A 23,241-nucleotide genomic window follows, 5' to 3' on the forward strand; every position below is an offset into this window, starting at 1 on the left:
TTAAAAAAATAATTTCTTTAGTTAATGAGACTTCTTTTAAGGAATTAATTTCTCTTGAGACTGGAGGAAATAAAAATTTAAATTGAATTTCTTTTCCTAATATTTTAGTGGAAATTCATTCCTCTATTACAGAGAAAAGGTAAAGTAAAGAAATAAATGAGTTTCCTAATATTATTTTGGTGTTGATTTTTTTTACTAGAATAAATGTTGTTTTAAAAAAAATTTCATCATTGCATATATGTGCATTTGATAATTTATAATTTATGTTTAGTTTTGCTCCATTAGCTTGAGATAATATCTCTTTTGTTTTTTCAAAATATTTAGAGGGTATTATTCATTCTTTTATGTAGTTTAGATCTGCACATGTATCTAATAAAGCGATTGCAGAAAAAGAGAAATATTCATTAATAGAAATAGTCACTTCAGTATACCATTTTTGAAAATTCATTTTATTAAGTATATTGATAAAATTATCTTATTCATATTTAGTAATTTTTAATGAGATTTCTCCTTGTTCTTTTTTAGGAGTGTCACTATTTTTATCTATTTTTAATAGTATTATTTCTTGTAATAATTTTTCATTAGAAACTTCAAGTTTAGCCTTAGAAGCTTTCAAATTTCAAATTTCTTTCTTGATTTCATTAATTTCTTGTTGTAAGTCTTTTAAAGTAATATTTTGTTTTTTTGTTTGAATCTATTTATTATTTCTAAAAGGTTATATGATGAGGGGGTTGAAATAGGTACAGAAGTGATAGGATTAGTAAAAGTATCCTTTAATTTTTCTAAATATTCTTTCATTTCCCGTAGATTATTAATTTTATCTATTAATTCTAATATAATATTTTCATGTGATGATAATATATTAATAGTTTTGTTACAGATTCAATTATTTTTATCTAGACAATTACAAATATGAACATCATTTTCTTCTGACTCATTATTAGAAGATTATTCTGAAAAACTTGATTCTTTTAATTGTAAATTTCATCTTCTTCTGAAAAGCTTTCATTTTCCTCACTTGATTATATAAAAATATTTAGTAATTTTTCTTTTACTGCTTCAGGTACATCTAATTTGTTAATTTCTTTTTTAACCTTACAATTTGATGCATAATGTCCAATTTTTTCACATTTATAACAAACAATTTGTTTTTTATTTTTATTAAACATTTTTGTACCCTTTACTGGTTTATTATATACTTGTTTTTCTTTTATCTTTTTGTAAGGTTTTTTATATTTTCTTTTCTTATTTGGATAAGTTCTATAAATTGTTTTTCAATTTTTACATCTTGTAGAATGAGCTAATAATGGAGAATAATCAAACTGTTCACAAAATGTACCTAATTCTTTCTTAGCAAATTTCTTTCCTTTTTCCATTTGTTTTTTTAATCTTAAGTCGTTACAAATAATCAGACCAATTCTATTAATAGCAAATATTATATCTTTATATGTGAGATTAATAAAATCAATAGTACCATTTGGTTTTACTAAAGATTCTCGTACCTTTTGGGCGAAATAATATGGAAGTCCGGTTATGAACTTTTCCTTCAAGTATGATTATTAACCGTCATCTCTAATCATAACCTTAGTTAGAAAGACATTTTTATACCATCTAAAATAGGATAATTGAGAACATCTTAAATTGATTAATAAATTATTAGTTCTTTCTTTAAATTGAACATTATCACCTACAAAATACTTTGTTAATATAAATATTAAAGTATTAACATCATTTTCTATAGGTTGACTATCTTCTGTTTTAATCTCTTGTATATTTTCATCATGTTTATAAGCGCTTAATATTCTTATTATTTGTTCTTGTGTAAGATGATGATCCCACCAGCCTTTTAGTTGGCCAATGAAACCTGTAACCAAAACATGTGCTACTTGATGATCTGTTCTTCTAATGGTTTTATAAACATTAGCTACCATAATCATTTCTTGAAAATGATTTAATATTTCATATTCTGATAATTTATCTATATTCCATTCATATAATGCATCTGGTGGAAAAACAGATCTTACTATATGTTCTCTTTCATCGAATTGTACATTCGGAAGGGTAGGCTTTGGATACCAATTACGAGTAATAGAAGTATGTCTTTTAGACTCCCTAATAAAATATTCCCTACTATGATTTCCCTTAATCTTGTTTATTTGTAATTTTTTAAATTGATTTTCAATATCATTAATTTCATAGTCAAATAAATCAGGTGAATTTTTTTTACTTAATACATTAATATGAGATTGTCTTGAAGTAGATACAGTATTATCAATACTTAATTTTTCTAGTTTGCTAGAGATTTGTTCTAACAAATCGTCTTTGGTCTAAAACTAGATTTTAAGTGAGCAAGTGTTTTTTGGAGATAAATAAGGAATTTCTCTAACTTTTTTAATAGGAATTTTAATAGGGGATAGTAGGTTTGCAATCCTTTCTAGTTGTTTGCTCATGATTTTTAAATATAAATTAGTATAATTATTTTGCCGAATTATCTTATCAGTATTTTTATTTTCTGGTGAAGTTAACCTCTTTATTGGTGATGCTAATATTTATGTATTTCTTTGATTATACTTAATAGTTTCAAAATGAGGGTATTTTTCATAAATAATTTGATTATTTTCTACTCTAACCCACTATTAGTAGTCCTATTTATAGATAATAATTAATTTGATTTATATATTTCAAACTATATAAAGAAATGTATATTAATTTGTATACCTTCTAAATATTCATAATATTTTGTTTAGATATAATCTTTTTCTAATTTTGAAAAAGTAAAGAAAAATATAAATATTTTCTGTTTATTTTTTTTCATATAATCTTGTTTAAGATATTCTTTGTTAATTTTAAATTCTTCTTTACTCAGGGTAAATATTTGGGCATCATCTCCAACTAGTTGTAAATATGTTGGAGAAGAAGGTTATTTAGTTTGATGGAGATTAGAGATGGATGCTAAATCAGAATGATTGACCGAATATACTGATGTATCAATAATATTTCTAGGAATGAAGTGAGAATTTGTTATTAAATCTCATCATTCTCTCAAAAACATTATGTTCTTGGCCCGTCAAATTTCTGTAAAATGGTGGGAAAAATACAATTATGATCATATTATAAAAATATTTTAAAAGATTACCAAAGCCTCTGAGATTTTAGTTTAGAGAATCAAATTCCAGGCTCAATTAGTAACAATTACTAATAAAAAGGGTTTGAAAAAATTAGCTGAGGCAATGTCATAAGTCTCAGACAACGATGAAGAAGAAGACCATCAAGTTAAATTATCTCCAGCACAGTAGGCAACATCATCACCATTGCAACAGACCTCTTCCTCTCAACAAACCTCTTATTCTCATGACAACTCGCCATATTATCTTTCGCAGATGATAGACTCTCAAGATCCGTTTGAACTGAAACTTGCAAATTATGACTCTTAGATTATGTAATTCCATAAGATTATTGTCCTTTTTATCAATTATTAAAACACTGTTCAAGATGCCAGTCATAACATGTCAAGAATCATCTAGCTGTCTATTTACTGTTCAGCCGCCCATGTTTAATTAATGTAGCCACCTATTTACTGTGTATGAATTATTATAGTCACTATACATGTCAGTAATATTATTATAAGCTACTGTTTTGGTGCCTATAAATAGGCAGATTGTAAGTAAGGGAAGGCATTCAGAATTTTCCATCTGAAGCCATTCCCAGTCCTTCTCTCTTGTCACTGTCAAATACTCTCTTATAAACTCATTTCCATGTCTCATGTTTTTCAATCATTTGAGAATTAATTTCCTTGTAAGTATTATATTTTTAATGAAGTTGATTTTATCATATATTGTTCTTTACTTTTATTCATGCATCAATGATGGTTATACCGTCTGTCCTTATTTCTTGCATTTCATGCATTTAATTATTATTATTTATTCTATTATATATTAATTATATTATATTATATATCCTGGTATATATAGTTGGTATCAGAGCCAACGGTTATTATATTAGTACATATATATCTTATTATCTAAAAGATTATTCTTATTATAATATTATACATTAGTTATTATATATTAGTATTACATATTATTATACATTAGTAATTAGTATTACTTGTTAATATGTTCTTACACATTAGTGGCTTAGTGCTTATACATTATCAGTATTGCATATTATTATAGATTGATTACTATTAAATGTTATTATACATTAGTTATTATATATAAGTATTACATGTTATTATACATTAGTAGTTAGTATTACATGTTCATATGTTTTTATGCATTAGTGGCTTAGTAGTTAGTGGTTATACATTATTAGTATTACATGTTATTATTTATTTTTTTAATACATCTGAGGAAGGGGATTTCAAACTCCAGACCTCCATTTTGGAGGGTGGGAGTTATGCCAATAAAGTCACAGGCATTTGGCAGTATCACATGTTATTATGAATTGATTACTATAGTCTATACATTACTACTACATAGTATTAGGTATATTAGCGTTACATGTTATTATAGTTTAAATATAGTATTTTAAGTACATTTGTTCATACTAGTATTTAACTCATTATATAAATTATAGTTATATAAAATATATATGATTAATGTATAAAAAATACAGATATTTTTATAAAAACGAATAAAATATTAGAGTCGGAGTTGAAGGGTATAGTTAGAGTCGGAGTCGACACAGTTCCACCTCGACTCCGACTCTGATTTATCAAAGCCAGAGTGGAGTCAGGATTGGAATCGGATTTTTGCTCAACTCTACTAACGACCACGTGTATGGATGTACAGTGTAAAAAGCTAATGTATAGAATTACTCATTAGCCGACACAGAACCTTAAAACCTACCGTAGAGAGCAACAGTGCATATGCAGACTCACATTTGCCATATAAATTCTGATGGCCAATGAGGCTGGCTGGCTGGCTGGCTGCTAAAGCATCATTTGTCCATATTTGATGCCAAAAAGCTTATAATTATGATGTCTTGGATCATTTTCTACAATTAAGATATAGATCAACACAATATGTGAACTCCAAACAGTTTTAACATTTTACAAATATATTTAAAAAAAAGAAGTATATATAGCAATTTTTAGACCTACACAAGAACACTACTTATTTTTCAGCTACTCAAAAGTCCACCGCACTTGAGAAAACTGCATGGGTATACGCCGGAAAACAAAAGGTGCAGAAATATATTTTTGTTAATAACATTGCAACTCCAGAATCTTCATGAGCATGAAATATCTTTGCCAAAAAGTCCGGTTATCCCCTTCCCAGGATCACTTTGTTTCACAATCGACTCTCCAACCAAAACCTGCAACCCAAGAATACGAGATTTTTCAGTTAATTTATTAAAATATGCCAGCATGAATGAGGCATATCACATTAAATTGGTGCATGAACAATGTGGTCGAACATGTACCATTTCACTTCTACTACGTCTTTTATTTTTATTATTATTATCAATTTCTCGGTTGAAAAGCTTACCGCTCTAACACCAGCTTCTTGTACAAAAGCAATATCATCGGGAGTAAACAACCCAGATTCCCCAACTACCTGAAGAATCCAAAAAACAAGAAGGGAAAAACATGTAAGATTCAATACAATAAGTAAATAAAAGAAATGCTTGACATAATAATTACAATTATGTCTTTTTCATGGATCCTTTGACCCCGCTCCCCTTCGAGAAGCTTCTTTGTGTTACTTATATCAACCTCAAATGTTTCTGCAGAAAAAAGGCAAACGTTAAATTGTTGTCATAATCAGTTACGTTTAGATGTTGCGGTGATCTCAGATGATCTCTAAATAGTAGTAAAAAAAGTAGTGAATAGTAATAAAAAAAATTAGTGAATAGTAGTGAGGTAGTATGAGGTGATCTGAGAGATCACCTCACCTCACTAACCAAACATAACTGAATGGCTGAACCTATAGAATATTAATCCTGTCCATGGTTCCAGTCTGAAACCAAAACCAATTCCCCATGCTGATGGAGATATGGTGTATATAGTGGCACAGCCCCAGGTAGTCAATGCAAATAACACTCTTGTTTTTCGGGTGTCAAGACATGTCGTGGACTGCATTTGATGAACAGACATGTTTCTGAAGCAAAGAAGAAAGAGATGTTGATACATAAAATGGGAATTGATCCAACTAAAAGTTCAGGTTCACGAGTTCGAAGTAGAGTTCCTCCAAAACTTTGAGAAGCTAAAATTCATACTAAAACTTCAATGTAGTGGCAATGAATTGACTTCCATTAAAGAAGAGTTACAGACTGATATATATATATATCCACAATCATGCTACAAAGTTTGAAAATCAGAAGAAAAATGGGTTTAGATAATTTGCAAAGTTGGAAAAAATTTACCAAGATTGCGGTTGTTAATGCCAATAAGCTCAACCCCTTCTATTCCAAGAACTCGATCCATCTCTCTCTCATCATGAACCTAAGGACAAACAACAGAGGCAACAATAGCATATTTAAAAATCCAAATTGAGACTAAACAAATAAACCTGTAATATAGCTAGGTAGACGAAAAGATAGGAAAACTGAAGAACATTCAAACTCATAACATTTGTATTCAACACAACAGTGATAACGATAAAGACAATAACAACCACAATCACTGACAACAAAAGCGAATCTTTTTAATCCAGAACTATATTACTGTATAGAATTTAAGTCGAGGGTGAAACCTATGCAATACTTCAGCAACTCTGGTTCATATGAAAACTTGTCTGGCAGATGTGTAAGTTTTCAAATCAAGCATTAGTCATAAAGTAACCTGGTAAGAACGAAGTTGTTGTGATTACATCCTTTTTGATAAGTGTTGTTGTTGTGATTACATCCTTCTGATATGTTAAAAAAAAAATGTACATAAATAAAACATTAATATGATATATAAGCTCAAAATATTATGTAAACTAGTCTCAGACTTGTGAGATGTGCAGAAACAACTTATTTTAATAAATAAAAATTATTATGTTACTAAGTTAGTTACATGGTTAAATCATTATTCAACAACAGAACTGATAAAAGAGTGTCAATGTTAGCACTTTGATTTCCAAGATTTGGTTGAGCACCTTGATCTTAGTCTCCTTTGGTTTGAAATTAAGAACGAAAATTACACGAACTTTGAAGGCATGACTGAGAAAACCAAATAGACGTGTTAGGAAAACTAAAAAACTAGACTAACTTCAAATGGAAATTAGTAACTTAATTAGATATATTATTTTTCATTAACTTTTACTTAATTGCATATGTTATCTAATTTTCATGTAACAACATAACGGGGGAGTGGATCTCTACCTCAAACCATTTCAGTAACAAGAGAAACTTGTGGAAATATAACAAAGAAGCACCATCTGTACCTCGACAAGTGCTGCCAAACCAAGCATCTTGCAGATCTTAATCATGTATTTGATGTCAAGATCAGGCAAAACAGCAGCAATTAAAAGAATGGCATCTGCACCTTTTATTCGAGCATTGTAGATCTGATATGCATCTATGACAAATTCTTTGCACAGTAGAGGGCACTGCATATTTTGCTAGCATTAGATGCATAACTCATACCTATCACAACATAGACTAAGTAACAATGCAATTCAAGGAGCAGACCTTGACTCCAGCATTCTTTATCAACTGCAGATTTTCAAAGCTTCCCTGCGTTGGAATACAAAAGCAACAATCAGCTTAATTTATTCCCATTATGAAGCTTCAACAACCCAAATGTACACCAAACTGAATTAAATCCAGCAACATTGAAGCCATAAGAATGCCCAGAAAGATTAAAACTGATTTATTTACCATAAAATACTTCTCATCTGTCAAAACACTGAGACAAGCTGCTCCACCTCGCTCATAAGCTCGGCCAATTTCAACCTATCATCAGAAACCTTCAGACCGATTGACGTAAAATATACAATTTGAAAAAGAATATAAATAAATAAATACAACCTCAAATTCTGGAAATTCGGAAAAGGTCCCAAGTTTCAGAGAACTCATTCTCCCCTTAAACTAATCATTTTATATAGGCTTGCAATTACAATCAAAGAGTAGAGGGGTCAGAATCAATAACAAGAAAAAAAGCATGTAACTATATTCCTTTAAACTTTCATTCATTTCCTGTAAAATCCACACAAAAAAACTGAGCTATAGCAGCAATTGTGTCATTTCAAACAACTTGAGCCAAAGCAAATGAAAGTGACAACCATAAGAATACGTACGAACAAAAAATAGGTACTCATATTCTTGTAAACATAACATATTATTAATAAAGTTGTAACAGATACAACCAAGGACATCAGCTGTAATACCCCAGACTGAGTATGGAAAGATGGTAACCCCAAGGGGTTGGCCCAAGTGGTGAAGGCCTTGATCTTGGGGTATCACTCCCTCAAGGTCTAAGGTTCAACACCTCATGGGTGTAAACAATCCTTTGGGACCACTCCCCCTGCTGAAAAGCCAACGATTTAACTAGTTCCATGTAAGGAAACTTTCAAGGGTGTGGTAGTGCATGAGACCGGGGTTTACTCTGCAGGAGTGGGTCTGAAAGGCCCTGCCTTGGAAAGGTTCCCCAACATTTAAAAAAAGAAAAAGAAAAAGAAAAAAAAAAGAGTATGGAAATATGGTGAATGGAATCTCATATTACCTAGAAATGAGAAATTCTTGACTTTTATAATAATTCGAAGGGGCTCCAATTGTAATGTTGACTAGTCTTTTTATACTATAGGCCCAGATTAAGTATGAGAAAGCGAATGGGATCCCACATTTCAAACGGCTCCAATTGTAATATTGACTTGTCTTTTTGAGATATGGGCCAAATGTGGCCTGAGCCTTCCTTGGGTCGTTACATAACAGTCAACTAATTGGATCAAAATTTGAGGAAAAAAATTTAAAGGAAGTAGACTCACTGGATCAAAATCCTCTCTCAGAACTCCTCTACTTGGAGAAGCCTTTTTCACTTCAGCAATCAATCCAGGAAGTCCGGTTCGTATATTTGCTGCCTTAAGAGCTCCAATAAAGTCCCTAGTGGGAGGAGCATTGTCGAGGTATTTCTTCAGTGACGAGAGAGGCCTTCTCTCTTTAGACTGACAATATTAAAAACTAGAATTATAGGAAAATAATAGAACATACAAAGAAAAAATGCTTAGTTTATAATCAAGTCGAATAGATTACTTGTGAGACTTCCTTGTCCTTGTTCCAAATGATTTCCTCTAAAATATTGCGAGGAGTATTGCCCTCATTCTGCAACCGAAACTCAAAAGGTCCCACATAGTGCAAAGGAGGTCCAGTCGGAGGCCGCCTCCTAATTCTTATACCCTGGGTAGCAGCTACCTCATTGTGGAACATTCCCACTTCCCACTCCTTGATTTTGAGAGCATTTTCTTCGGATACAGCTGCTTCTGAAACTGTAGCAGAGCCATCCTTGGACTCTAGCTAAACAAAATCCAGAACATAATTCAGTCCCAAAGCAATTGTAGACTCAAAGACTTGCAGACTCAGAGCCATCTTATCAGTTACAAACTTCATGCACAAAAAACTTGTAGACTCTAAGAAATTGTCCATCGAAACAGATAAATGCTAACATATTCTATAGAAACCAGCATATTGTATAATCCGTGCACAGTTTAAAGAGCATAAATATTCTACATTATTGCCGTGAAAAAGCAATTCATTTTTCTTGAACACGGAAATAGATAAAACCCCACCATAAAGATTGTAAAGTTTAGAGAACCATTAATGAAAACTAAAGGGCCCAAATGCAAATACGCATATATTCCAAGTGCATCTGAGTAAAAATATGAAATTACTCTTCAAACCATAAAAAAGAAGCTCGGAATTGGGCGAAAACATAAAGATAACGATAAATATTACAGAGTTAAGCAAAATATGACAGAAAGATAGCACAATATTGGCGTTAAATTAGTATCATTTTGAAAAACCTGTTGAGCTCTGATTGAGGAAAAAGCAAAAGGACCCGAATTTCGTATATGAAAGTCCATCGGAGTTCCTGGAATGGACCTCCTGATAGAGAATTGGTTGGGTCTGTGAGTGAGAGATGGAAGCGCGGGTCGCATAAAAACCAAACCCTCCATTTTGTCGATGGAATTATGCAGATTGATGGACACTCTCAAAGGGGTGAATTTATTTATTTATTTATTTATTTTTTTATTTAAATAGGAAGAAAGGTGGTGGCCCGTGGGTAATCGTGTGGTGCTATCAGATGTAGGATACCAAAGATGAGTTTTCGTAATAGTCAAAATCTTGACCTAATACAAAATTATTTTTTATTAAAATAATAAATTAAATTTAAGTAATTTAATGATTTACAAATCTAGCCTTTCTCATGGCATCATCGCCACATTAACAAGACAATGTCCATAACGTGAAGTTAAAATACACAGATATTGAAAAAGGAAAACGATATTCGTAAGAGACTTCGCGCAGGAGATGTCTATATGGAAAATAAAACGGTCCGTTTCGGACGTAGATTTCCATCCTCCATCTCTCTCCTCCATTCAAATCTCCCTCTCCTCTATCTCCCTCCTTCATCTCCATTCTCTGGTTATTCCCGGACCCGATATGGGTTTATGAAATTTGACCAAACCATGGATGTTTTATTAAAAAAAATTTCACCTACTCATCAAGGAAAAAAGGAAGGTAATGATAGAGAAAACCTTTGTTTAAACAAGAAATGACCGGAATGAGGCACCTAAAAGCAAAATGAAACCAATTATGTCCAAAATAGACATCATCTACCCGCGTCCTAAAATCAAGCTTTGGACTTCAGCTAATTAACATTCACCTAAAATTTTGTTTATCACCTTATCTTTTTAATTATAAAAAAAATGTGGTTTATCACCTTAACCTGCTTGTAAAATTTTAAGCTCCAATTATAACCTTTACGCTTGCACCCACCCCAGTTGGGAGATAGACAAAAACATATATATATATATATATATATAGAGAGAGAGAGAGAGAGAGAGAGAGAGAGAGAGAGAGAGAGAGAGAGAGAGAGAGAGAGAGAGAGAGAGAGAGAGAGAGAGAGAGAGAGAGAGCTCTATTTCATTGTATTCCCATGATGTACATGGGCTATGTATAGTTTGCTTGAACCCAACCACTATCACTGCTTTTACTCACTATAGATATTCCCATCATCGTTAAAATCACCGATCCTTTTCACCTTTATTGAACTCTCTGGGCTTAACAGGGTACTTCCCAGAGAAGTAATAACAACTTCATGAAAACAAAATTTGGGGGAAATGAACCCACTTACCATAGATGATGCCAACGACTGATGGAGGAGGTGAAGTGTTCAAAGCTGCCAAAGATAACCCCAATGCAGACGACTGGTGGAGGTAGATCCAAAAAATCCAATGACGGTGGGGTTGGTGGCGGAGGAGTGCAGCGCAGCCCAGCCAATGAACGGGTAGTGGAGAAAAAACAAACTTAAATGGGTTTCGAAAAGGGATTGCAAAAATAAGTATTTTGGAGATAAAAGGGTGTGAAGGAGACGAATGTGAATGGAAAGGAAATGAAGTTTTTCTACAGGTAGGAAACTATGAACAAGTTTGTGAGTTTGCCTTCCCAGTTCAGTTCAAGCAACACGGGCAATTGTTTCTTTTCTTTTTTTTTGTTTTTTATTTTAAGTTATATTTGACGTGGCAAAGTTATTTATTCGTGCGCATTTCCTACGCAAACTTTCCTGTCCTTAGAAGAATTGATTGAAAAATATCAATTTACAATTTTATTATCACATAAAATAAAATAAAATGAATAGCAATTTTATAAAATTAAAACTTATTTCATTATTTTAAAATAAATATTATTATAAGACATATTTTATATATTTATTTTGATTTTGATCCTAACCATTACAAACCAATCAAATGATTGGTTAGGAGAGTCAATATTTCTTTATGGTTATTCATATTGGATCAAAGGAAATGAATAGTGTTACTGCTACTACATGTTTTTGTTTCTTTTTAGACAAATGCAAACCACGTGTTTCATATTGATGGATTGGTTGGCATTAGCACATGATATTGATGATCCACATTTACTGATTCTTCGGTCAAATCTTCTTCATAAATCTTACACTACATATTTATTTTTATTCTTTATTTTTAATAAATATATAATATAAAACTGCCGATTAGAATAACTCATTTATTCGCCTTCCCTAAAAATATCTCAATCCTCGTTAAAAATGGGCCCGTAACGAAAGGGAAATATTTGAACTAAATATTTGAAATCTTTTTCAAATAATACAAAACGTAATTTCAATTTTGAAAAAGATTATTAATGGATAAAAATACATATATAATTTTAAAATAATTATAATTTTTGCCCTTTTATCTTATCACATCACATGCACAACTATGTAACTTTCAAATAATAATTTATGTCAATCATAAAAAATTTTATGTACATGTACTTTTGTATATTTTTTTTTCATATTTCATTAAGGTGATTAGTTGTGTATTAAAAAAAATTGATACTGCCAATTACATCAGTGGAGTACGTAAAAGTGACTGTATAATACCTTACTCTTATGTCATTTTTACCTCAAAAAGCATTTTATTTTTTTATTTTTTATGTTTCCACTTTCCAAGCACTCCACTCATCAGCTCCAACAACGTCAAACACAAACCAAGCTCGATGCTCAATGAGATCTCATTAACAAAAACTTTGAACAATGGAAGTTGTTTGTGCAACATCAAATACCACGAGAAATTTACTTTAATAGTTGGGTACAGTTTCCTCTTTGGGAGCTAGGGGAAAGGGGGTTTTTTTGTTGTTGGGGGGGGGGTGTTTATTTTTTAAGCAGTAAGTATTAATGACATGACAGCATCTAAACTTAAACAGGGCAAAAAACTCCTGGAGAATCGCAGCCAGCCTGAAGCTCCAATCCCTTGCTTCAGGTCGCATAAGATGAGAAGAATCCCACCATTTTCATTAGTAATATAGTCTAGGTATATTCATCTGAACATCCAAGTACACACTACATTCAGAGATACCCTCAATTGAATAGCTTCCTCAACCCATCAAAGAGTCTCAGAGCTCTCAATTCACCGCTCCTTATATCCCTCAATCTCCTTCTCAGTATCTGGAATAAGCCATATATGTCAAATAGAAATTTCAGACAAGTGATTCACCAAATATTGAGTTATTTTGCATCATACCTATACTCATATGAAATCACATCAATTTAGTCCAGGATTTTGTCCCTTTTTTTTTTTGGCAAAGGTGGCAAACTCAAAACATGCAAATGCGCATCATCCAACCTATCACAAGACTTTAGTGCTTCCAAACAACAACTCTAAAATGGACAAACTAAATTTGTGTGGGGGTAAAGTACCTATAAATTCACATCTTTTTGTTGAGATGTAGTGCCTTTATAATCATAGTTCGGACACAAGTGAGCAATAATAAGCAAGCAAAATATTTATAGAGAGATTCAAATCAGCATCATGAGTAACTGAGTATTGAACAAAGCTCTTTAAGTTCGATTGTTGGAGTTGTAGTGAAAAAAGAAACTCAACGAAGTTAAAGGAGATTTTCACTTACGTATTGTGTACGGAATAGAATTCTCCGTTCACTAGTACACAAGTCTACTGCTAGCTGTTTCAGAAACAGTCTTCGATTCAGTTGCTTTGGAGATGTCACATCCAAATCCATTGATCCACTTGACTGCCAGGATAATATATTAAGGCAGGTTTCATGAGAAATAAAAACCAATTTCACTGAGCCTATCAAAGATTTTGTAGACCAAAAATTCGCTCACTTGCAAGAATTTGTTGTACTTTGATAGGCTAGATTCGCAAGCATCCAATATGAATTGCAGTGCTTGTTCCTCTATTTCAGGGTATCTTAAATCCTTCTTGGTGGTATTTTTATTTGATGCCACAGCAGACATCTGAAATAAAGATGATTGAGAAATGTTATAAACTATCAAAACATTGATTCATAATTTAAAAGGTTAAACTGTCAAACCTCTTTAAACTGTCTGCTCATGCTTGGAGGGCTGACTGCTAAATAAGCATATGCCATTAACTCCACTGGCCAACCAGTGATTTGTATGGGAAAACACTGAGATCTGCTAAAACAATTGATGCCTTGGTACTTGATAAACATGTCTTTTGTTGATTGAAATAAGAATAGTAACACAACATAAACGGAGGAGGCAAAATATTTATAATAATGCCCAAGGAATAACGGCTGAATATCATGAATTTTCAGTTGTAAGCACAGAATGCAAAAAGAATGCTCCCACTGGAACTGAGGGAGCAAGGTCCAGGACTGCCCGAGAAACCTAGTACTTCAGCCTACAATAATAAATCAGTTGCCTCAAAATGCAACGATATCTATAGAGCAATGCAGGCATAGCATTGCTCTATTTATAATTGATGGATATAACAAAAGCTTAATAACAAGCGAATAAACAAAAAAAAGAAAAGATCAATGAGGTGCATACGTCGACAATTCGTACTTCCTCAGAGCTTCCAACTTCTCCTTATAACATTTGTCAGATTTCTCAAGTGACAGTGACAACTCAACTGAATCACTAGGGTTGGTACCCTCTTTCGGAACAAATCCATATGACAGCAATAGCTCTCCATTAGACTTTTTGCCATACGAAATGTAAACCTGAAGAAAGTGAGAAGGAATCTAGCATGAGAATCCTGATTTAATTGGGATACTGTCAAGTATGTTACACACATATTCAATAAGTCTTGAATCCATAACTTCACACTCCATCCCATCTTTAAGGGGAGCGAAAGTGCCAATTCAGTTAGTTCTCATTGGCAAAGTAAGTTATTTTCTACAAGATGATGCAGAAATACTAAATAACAAACACGACCTGTTATGCAATCCCTAGGAACGAATTTAATTGGATTTGCAGTTGATTTCAATGAAGAAAACTAACACAAGCCCTTCACTTGGAATCTCAGAATCAATCAAATTGTCGTGTCGAATAGAAAAAATTAGAAAAAAAATTGTGAAACTTTCACCAGGTCCATAAAGATCTAAACCAAAAAACATTTGGGATTTTTTCCTTTAACCTCTCACCATGGATATAATTATTTTTGAGAAAATGATTAACTTATATAAACTATATTTGATTTTTTTCTTCAATGATGAGATTAATGAAACCTGGTTTACCTGCTCACCTGGCTCATATGGTCGGTCTGTGGTAAAGACTACTCCCTTTGATGGCTTATCATAATCCAAAAAAGTATCCACCTAGACAAGTCAATAACAGATGTGCCTAATTAGATACTGAATCATAAAGGTTTTATTTCTAACCACGTTGTAAAACAAAGAGTTTATTCAACATACCTCACAACTGTGATTCATCATGTCAGCCCATGGAACCAAGGCAACTCTTCCATCCATCGAGGGTAACCGAACCTGTGCTTGATAGAATAATGGAGTCATAAGTAATTCACTTTCATAAACCTATGTGCTTTTAAAGATTGATAAGGATCAGTATTCAATCTTACGAAATCTATTTATCATGATTAAATAAAGATGTGACATATAGTTAGAAGGCGTTTGGAAAACACTTGCAAAAGGTTGAAATTTTCGGCTTTATATGCCCATTTGTTTTCCTCAACACTTAACCAGTTTGAGAATTGTAGACCCATTGCTTGTTAGTCTTGGTATGGTTAAGTACTTGAGTAATGATCAAGGACAAGGGTTAAGCATTGGTAGAAATAGAAGCAAGGAAAGAAATAGATAAATTTATAGAATTTCCATCTATAATTCCTTTTTTTTTTTTTTTTTTTTTTTTCCATAAATCATATTGGCCACACCTTCATAGTACATTACAAATCTGTGTACTGTAATGCTATGAACAGCCAAATTATTTTCAGCAGAAAACACCTTACCATATTTAGACTGCTTTTGAGTTGTACACAGTATTGATAACTAAATTCCTTTTTTATGTGGATTAGGCAGCAAATTTCATCAATACTGTTAACTAAATTTCCTTACCAAGCGTGAGAAAAGAATGCCGAATGACCATTTGAAGGTTTCAATATTGAATACCTGTAAATCATTCATTGTTCAAAGTTAAACAATTGTACATTATGCAAAGTTGGATAAGGCACAGAATTATTATCTGACAATAACAATAACTATGCATGTAAGGAATTCCAGATCTATCTTGTACTCAGGAATGTTCATATCTTCAATGCCCAACGCAGCACTATAATCAAATTCCAAATTGAAGTTTAAGTAGACTAAGGCATCATGGGAGCTGTAAGAAAGCCAAGGCAGCATAGAGTCCAAAGATGAATAATCTTCCGGCAGATAACCAAATCATCAGGTTATCAAAATCACCATCCTATTCCACATAGAGAATAGCACTTGAGAAATCTTAAAATACCTCTTCAGGGAATAAATGAGGATAATTGGAAAATATCCTGAGCCGTAAGTCATCATATCTGCACAAGAAATGGAAATAAATATTCAATTTCCTTAAGAAAAAATTTATATCCTAAGAAAAATATAAGCACTAGAATGGGAATGTACGGCAACAAAGGCCATTCAAAACAATGAACCATGCTTCAAAGAAAGACAACATTGCGAAAGCATCATACGTTCCAATAACATCGGTAATCCTCTCAATTGCACGCTCTCTTATCTGTGATGCTTCCAAATATCGATCAAGTTCTGCTCGCGTCCTGAAATGACACAAAGAGGCTATAGTGGAGAAAACTGAGAGTAGTACATATAAAAGAAAGACTCTTAAAGAGTTCACATTTAGAACAAGTAATTAAGAATAAGAACTTGCCAGTACAGTAGTGAATAGGGCTGTCGAGGTAAGGCTGAAATATAATTTCTCCACCTTGAAGATTTCATTTGACTTGCTTCACTAATCAGGTAAGTTGCAAGTAGTGGCCAATCTGGTACAGAATTCTGTTTTAACACTTTGCCAGCCTCCGCACAGCTCCACTCCTAACATCGACAACACATATATCCATTAAAAAATTATTGCAGCTCCATAAACTAAGTACAACATTTAAATCAACCTAAAGATTTTATATTAAGAAAGAATTACATAAGGTCTCATAGAAGAACAAGAATTTTGACACTGTACAAGTGGCATTCCAAAAGCTTAATATAGTGTTCAAGTTAGCCAAGTCAAATACTGCAATCTACAATGGCACAGAAAGCATTTAGTGAATTGTTTTTATCTTTATTAACTTTTTGTGATAAGTGTGAGCCTAGAGTATCTTTTGGGACTAGAGATTCTTTCTCCCGGTAGTAATCAACGAATTCTATTCACTCACCCAACCTTTATAGGTGGATTGGAGCGTCAGTACCTTTTTGTGGCCTTATATGATGAAGCACACATTTTGATAATCAGAAAAATATAGCACGTACTCATATCAATTACTATATGTTCCAACTAAAACTTCAAATTCTGCAAGCAGTCTTTTCACTTGACTTACTACAATACGCGTTGAGAATTAAGCTTATACAACCCAAAAAACCTTATAGAACGCTTGGCAACCTTCCACAAACTTCGTCAAGAAAATCTTACTGAGTCTGCGGTGATAACTAGTGATGGAGGCACAAAGAGCAACTTCTCGCCTTTCCTTATATTCTTCGAAGCAACAAGTCCTCTTTCTCCCACTTCCACTCTTTGTATGGCCATTTTCTGGGGCGGAAGACCCGACTCTGACAACCATTTCTGCAATGCCGAAGCGTTTTCTAAGGAATCAATATCACAACCCCAGGGGACAGTCTGGGTCGCTGTGGATTTGGCGGTGTCACTTGTGGAAAGTGAGCAATGAATCGGGCGCTTACGAAAGATTATTAGGTGAGAGTGAGACTGAAAGTGAGAGAAAGGGATAGTTTTGTTGAGTGAATTGAAACATGGAGTGAGTGTAGCGCTAAAGAGTCCTGAAGCTTCAGCCATGGATGTGCGCAGAGAGAGAGAGAGAGAGAGAGAGAGAGAGAGGTACCTTATCTGATGTATTTCTAAGGCTGTGTGGATGGGTCTTTGTCGTTGTCAAAGGCCTGGTTACTTTTCTTTTGTCTTGGGGGTGGAAAAGCCTTTGGCCAAGTGCCTTTGAGGCTAATAAACGACTTCGTATTTATAGCTCACACTCTTAACAGCTACAACCAGTCCGTTGAGTGGAATATCAATGAAAATCAGCATGTTTGCTAATTCCAACGTTATCTCCTGCAACTCCGCTGCCTTTCCATCTCTTAATCTCCATGACCCCAAACTCAAAACCTCACTTCAAAGCCAACAACTTGGACCTAGAATCTCATTTCGCAAAACAGGCTCAAACTTCTCTGCCTTTTGCCAACCCCATAATCATACAAGTTCAATCTTAGCATCTCAGAAAAAAGGTCCAACTCAGATTTGTCATTGTACTTTAACCAGTCAGAACTCAGAGGATGCAGTAGTGGAAAAAAGAGATTCCTCGGAAGGAGGGCTTGGCGGGGGTGGCAATGACGGAGAGGGGAGGGACTGGACAACCTCGATTTTGCTCTTGGTGTTGTGGGGAGCACTCATGTATTATGTTTTCAATCTTACTCCGAACCAGACTCCGGTATTATGGAACCATGATTTTTGCCATATTTATGTTAGAGCATTTTTTATTTATTTTTGGCTATTTACATCCTTATTGCAATTTGGTTTGCCTTGTTAAAATATCTTTATTGCTTGTGGAACAAAGGCTTCATTGATTTAAATTTTAGATTTATGGTAATAGCTCTCGTTTCTACATGGTGTTGAAGACGGTGCCTCAAACGCTTTTATTTTATTTTTTGGACTAAGTGCACACATGTAACAAGTGTATCAATCATATCTTCTCTTTCAGAGAAGACAAAGAAAAACAGGTTAAAGAGATGGGAATCTAATTTGGGGGAAGGCTCATTTCAACTGCAGCAGAGCGAACTCCTTGTTTTTTATCTATCAGTCCTTGAACAATCTTCTTCAAAATTCTATTTATTTATATTGATTGTAAAAGTTAAGTAGCCATTTTTGTTTTTGCTGTCATTTCAATTGTTAAGACGTTGTCTTTTAACTTTTCAGTCAAGGGACGTGTATTTCTTGAAAAAGCTCCTGAATTTGAAGGGAGATGATGGTTTCACAATGAACGAAGTGCTTGTGTCTTTGTGGTACATAATGGGTTTGTGGCCCCTGGTGTATGGCATGCTGCTGCTCCCAACAGGTAGAAGGTACCTTTCTTATCCCTTAGCTTGGTTATCAATGATTATACATGCCTCTTCTCCAGCACCTTTTCATTTGCCATTGTTGTGCATTAATGGAAACGCCAAGGTCTGATAGAATGGGTCAATTTCTGGGCATGCAATTTCTAGGTTATTGGAAAAATAAGAAATCGAGGTATGCCGGCTCTCTCTCATGAGCCAGGAAGTCCATCAATGCTTAATTCCCAAACTGATATTGCTTATTCTTCACGAGAATAAAGTTTCCAACCGTAGAACAGTGTGACTCGTAAGTCATAACGATTCAGTTTGGCTGCTTTCAGTCATATGTTTTTTATTGGGCAAATGATGTAATGAAATGGAGTAATAGAAGTTCAAACACGGAGTATTTTCTCCCTGAAAGTCTCTAGTTATAATACATCTGATGACACATGTAAAGCTACCTTTTAAGTGGCCTGAATGCTAGTATCCGTTTCATCTGCACAGAAGGGGTCGAGATGAAGGGAGATCTCAAGTATCTTGCAGCATTCTTAAATTCCTTACCTATTAGTGTTTTGGAACTGAGTAAATCTGGTTTATTCTTTTTCTGCATCCACAGCTCAAAAAGCAACATTCCTGTCTGGCCCTTCATAATATCTTCATTTTTTGGCGGTGCATATGCTCTTCTTCCCTATTTTGTACTTTGGAGACCCCCACCACCTCCTGTTGAAGAAACTGAAATCAGAAGATGGCCTCTGAATTTTCTGGAATCAAAATTAACAGCTGCGGTGAGAATTGTTTGTCTGCACAAACTCTATTGCTCTTGATTAAGTACGTCACAATGTTCATAGACTCTTCTGTGAAATTTGGAAATAGTTTATAAGTAGCTAACAGGAGGACTCCAAATGATGTATAGTAGACACATAACAATGCACGTGATTCATCAGAACCACGGCCCTGTTATGTACAACATGATAGAACAATTTTAGACACTCGAGTAACCAAAAAAGCAGTGGATGGTGCGTCAAACCTGTACATTACCTTATCAATATCAGTACGACTAGGATTAGCCATAGATATCTACCTTTATGCAGATTGAGAAACAATTGAGCCATTATGATGGTTGAAAGAAAAACAGTGTCGAATTTAAATGTACTGTCATTTCATTATCATGTTTAAGTAGGAACAGCATGCCTTCTCTGCACATGCGGAGAGAACAGAAGTTGAAATCATTGCAAGTGCATTACTTTCTTTGTTTTATATTGGAATTGCAAGTTAACTCCATTACCCATCAGATATCACTTGCCGCAGGACTAGGGATACTTGTTTATGCAGGTATGGCTAATTGGGAAACCTGGAAGGAATTTTACCAGTACTTCAGAGAAAGCAAATTTGTAAGTGTTGTGAACTATTCATGTACATATGTTATAGACTTTTCTCCAATAGTCCATTATACACCTGAAAGAAAGGCAAAAATTATTTGGCCATTTGGTAATAGCACACAAACTCATATTGACAATGAGTTACAACCTCTTTTTGTCTGATGACACATTTTAGAGGAACTTTTGAACCTTCATTAGCAGTCTCAAAATTTAGAATCATAAAGTTTTACCCATTTTGAAATTTATTCAGTTGTGGGATGCAAGTGCTGATCTCATGTGGGCTTTATGAACAATATATTAGCTCAATTATCTATTTCCCATTTTTTTTTCTTTTTTCTTTTTCCATAAAAGAGGCGAAAGCCCCAGTTTTATTCGGAGGAAAGCCATTACTAGCGCCTAATATAAGGAAGACCCCATTTATCAGAACGTACAAGGCCATAAAATCGTCTCTCTCTAAAATCCTCACCTTGAAAATCTAAATTCCGACCCATCGCACCCTTATTTGCAAGAAAATCTGCAACCAAGTTTGCTTCTATATAGATATGACGAACACTGACATACATCAAACGAAATAAATGAAGTGTTTTTTCCCAAAAGTTCCATAAATACCAAAATTTGCACATACCCGAATGAAACCAACCAAAGATCACTGTCAAATCCGATTCTATCAAAAAATCTCTCAAACCAGGTTGATGACACAACTTTAATCCATCAAGAAAAGCTTGGCACTCTGCAACGGTTTTAGTGGCATGCCCATAAAAATGAGCAAACCTTGCAATAACCTTACCATGAGAATCTCGAATTACACCACCCTCTCCAGACATACCCAGATTACCTCAAGATCCACCATCGACATTCAATTTTACTGAACCTACAACCGGCCTAGACCAAGCAATCTTCTTCACCGCCTTAAAGCACATCGGCACCACTGGGCAATGTAGTTCCTGCAAAATCAGCACATCTCTTCAAGTGAATTTTTTTAGTTTCCTCAAAGAAGTTGAAAGCTCCACAAAGAAACCTTTAACACATCGCACAATCCGTTTCCAATCAAAAGGTCCCCTCTCCATACATACCGTACATCTCGCCCTCCAAATAGACTACGTAATAAGCATAGGCGAAACCCACAAAGCCATCCCACTTGAGAAGAAGTGGATGCCTGTAGCCACCAAACACTTACAACCCCTTGCCAAACTCTATGCTGTGGCAACCTGATCCCAAACACCCCAGCAAAAAATTCCCAGACCCTCCTAGCCCCTTCACCATCACACAGAACATGGTCTAGTGTTCCATTTGAGCAACATCACAACAATTACACTTTGACACAATCGGAACTCCCAACTTTCTAATAATTTCATCCACCACAGAGCTTGAAGCCGTGCACGCCAACACACAAACGACATTTTATTTGGTACTTGATTTTGCCAAAGCCATTTCTTCCATAAACAAATCAGACCCCTATTCCTAACCAACTTCCAGGCAGATCTTAGAAGTGAATTCACCATCATCGGACAGCTTCCATACATAGAAATCTTTAGTACCTCATAGCCTCAACTGGAAACTTGCAATTTTCTCCACCATCTCCTCTCTAACTATATGCTGAAATTTAGATAAATCCCATCCATTTCCAACAACCAAATCACAGATTCTCAAAGCTGGATCACCAACCACCACAGCTGAATCAGCAACAACTCCATTAACCAGTTATCAAACCAAAAGCTCGAATCACCCCCACGGATTAAGCATCTAGAATTTAGTATGGTTGTTTAGATTATTTTCAATTGCCGGAAACATACTAATAGCATTGGACTTTGATGCTGCAGATCCATATCACATGTCTTGATTTTACTCTGCTATCTGCGTTTGCACCCTTTTGGGTTTACAATGATATGACTGCCAGAAAGTGGTGAGTTTTTGGAAACTTTGGACTGCCTTCTTATTATAAACTTTAGATTCCACTGTTTAAGAGAGTTTATGTAGCATAACATTCAGGTGCTTATCCCAGGTTTGACAAAGGTTCTTGGCTTCTTCCCCTATCCCTGGTGCCATTCTTGGGTCCTGCTTTGTACATTGTCCTACGGCCGTCACTGTCATCGATGTCCATTTCACTCGGTCCTACTACATCAGAGCCCAAATGAAAATTCACATTTTTTTTTTCTGTGCTGATATCATCTGAAGGGGGGGATTTTATCACTTTATGTTAAAGAAGCATAGACAGTACGGCTAGGATGGATAAAATAAACATGATAGGGTAAATTTTCAGACATTAGTCTCCTACAAGAACACCACTTTTAATTCGCTGCTACAAGATTAGCTTATTTTCATGTTCAGCCTGCTAGATTTGATAATGAATGAATGTCACTAAAAACGAAAGCTTGCTGAATAATATTCTCCTAAAATATATTTCCAGTTCTCTATCTTTGTATTTTACATTGCTTGATTGGTTTCATGAGCAAAATAAATGTCTGTTCCTATGTTTTGGCCATGGCAATGCATAAGAAGGTACATTGCAATAATTAGATGTTCTGGGAGACTATAGCAAACTTTTGACTAATTCTATAACGTTAATTATGCTTTAACCATCTCCAGAATCCAGATACCTTTAGACATTGAATCCCTTGAATTTTTTCGTAGGTTCTTTTAGTTTGGGTAAGGAAGTTCTAGTTCCAAAAACTCCTTTTAC

General features: G+C 34.1%; 3 protein-coding genes across 4 annotated transcripts; 1 reads left to right on the forward strand and 2 right to left on the reverse strand.

Annotated features, from left to right (window-relative positions):
* Positions 1-5,029: 5,029 nt before the first annotated feature.
* Positions 5,030-10,148, reverse strand: LOC122305506 (indole-3-glycerol phosphate synthase, chloroplastic-like). The gene is made up of 10 exons (XM_043118087.1): positions 9,948-10,148; positions 9,181-9,441; positions 8,916-9,092; positions 7,810-7,884; positions 7,621-7,665; positions 7,374-7,538; positions 6,370-6,448; positions 5,648-5,730; positions 5,493-5,561; positions 5,030-5,319 (listed from the first exon to the last, which is right to left on the reverse strand). Exons 1-10 carry the CDS (start codon positions 10,098-10,100, stop codon positions 5,233-5,235), a joined length of 1,194 nt encoding a protein of 397 aa, XP_042974021.1. The 5' UTR covers positions 10,101-10,148; the 3' UTR covers positions 5,030-5,232.
* Positions 10,149-12,646: 2,498 nt separating this feature from the next.
* LOC122305509 (ribulose-1,5 bisphosphate carboxylase/oxygenase large subunit N-methyltransferase, chloroplastic) lies at positions 12,647-17,977 on the reverse strand. Of its 2 annotated transcripts, none has more exons than XM_043118090.1 (12): positions 17,561-17,977; positions 16,808-16,971; positions 16,614-16,697; positions 16,400-16,457; positions 16,006-16,059; positions 15,349-15,420; positions 15,172-15,252; positions 14,483-14,655; positions 14,002-14,104; positions 13,793-13,924; positions 13,576-13,698; positions 12,647-13,114 (listed from the first exon to the last, which is right to left on the reverse strand). In XM_043118090.1, the coding sequence occupies exons 1-12, from the start codon at positions 17,936-17,938 to the stop codon at positions 13,028-13,030; spliced, it is 1,509 nt and encodes a 502-aa protein (XP_042974024.1). In that variant the 5' UTR covers positions 17,939-17,977; the 3' UTR covers positions 12,647-13,027. The 2 variants fall into 2 exon arrangements, with proteins under 2 accessions (XP_042974024.1, XP_042974025.1); XM_043118091.1 differs by having other exon boundaries at positions 17,511-17,858.
* A 190-nt stretch (positions 17,978-18,167) lies between these two features.
* LOC122305510 lies at positions 18,168-22,975 on the forward strand. Its single transcript, XM_043118092.1, has 6 exons — positions 18,168-18,581; positions 19,067-19,212; positions 19,799-19,967; positions 20,475-20,573; positions 22,382-22,464; positions 22,564-22,975. Exons 1-6 carry the CDS (start codon positions 18,168-18,170, stop codon positions 22,694-22,696), a joined length of 1,044 nt encoding a protein of 347 aa, XP_042974026.1. The 3' UTR covers positions 22,697-22,975.
* Positions 22,976-23,241: the final 266 nt, after the last annotated feature.

The sequence above is a fragment of the Carya illinoinensis genome, chromosome 3 (assembly GCF_018687715.1).
Source record: "Carya illinoinensis cultivar Pawnee chromosome 3, C.illinoinensisPawnee_v1, whole genome shotgun sequence".
NCBI lineage: Eukaryota > Viridiplantae > Streptophyta > Magnoliopsida > Fagales > Juglandaceae > Carya > Carya illinoinensis.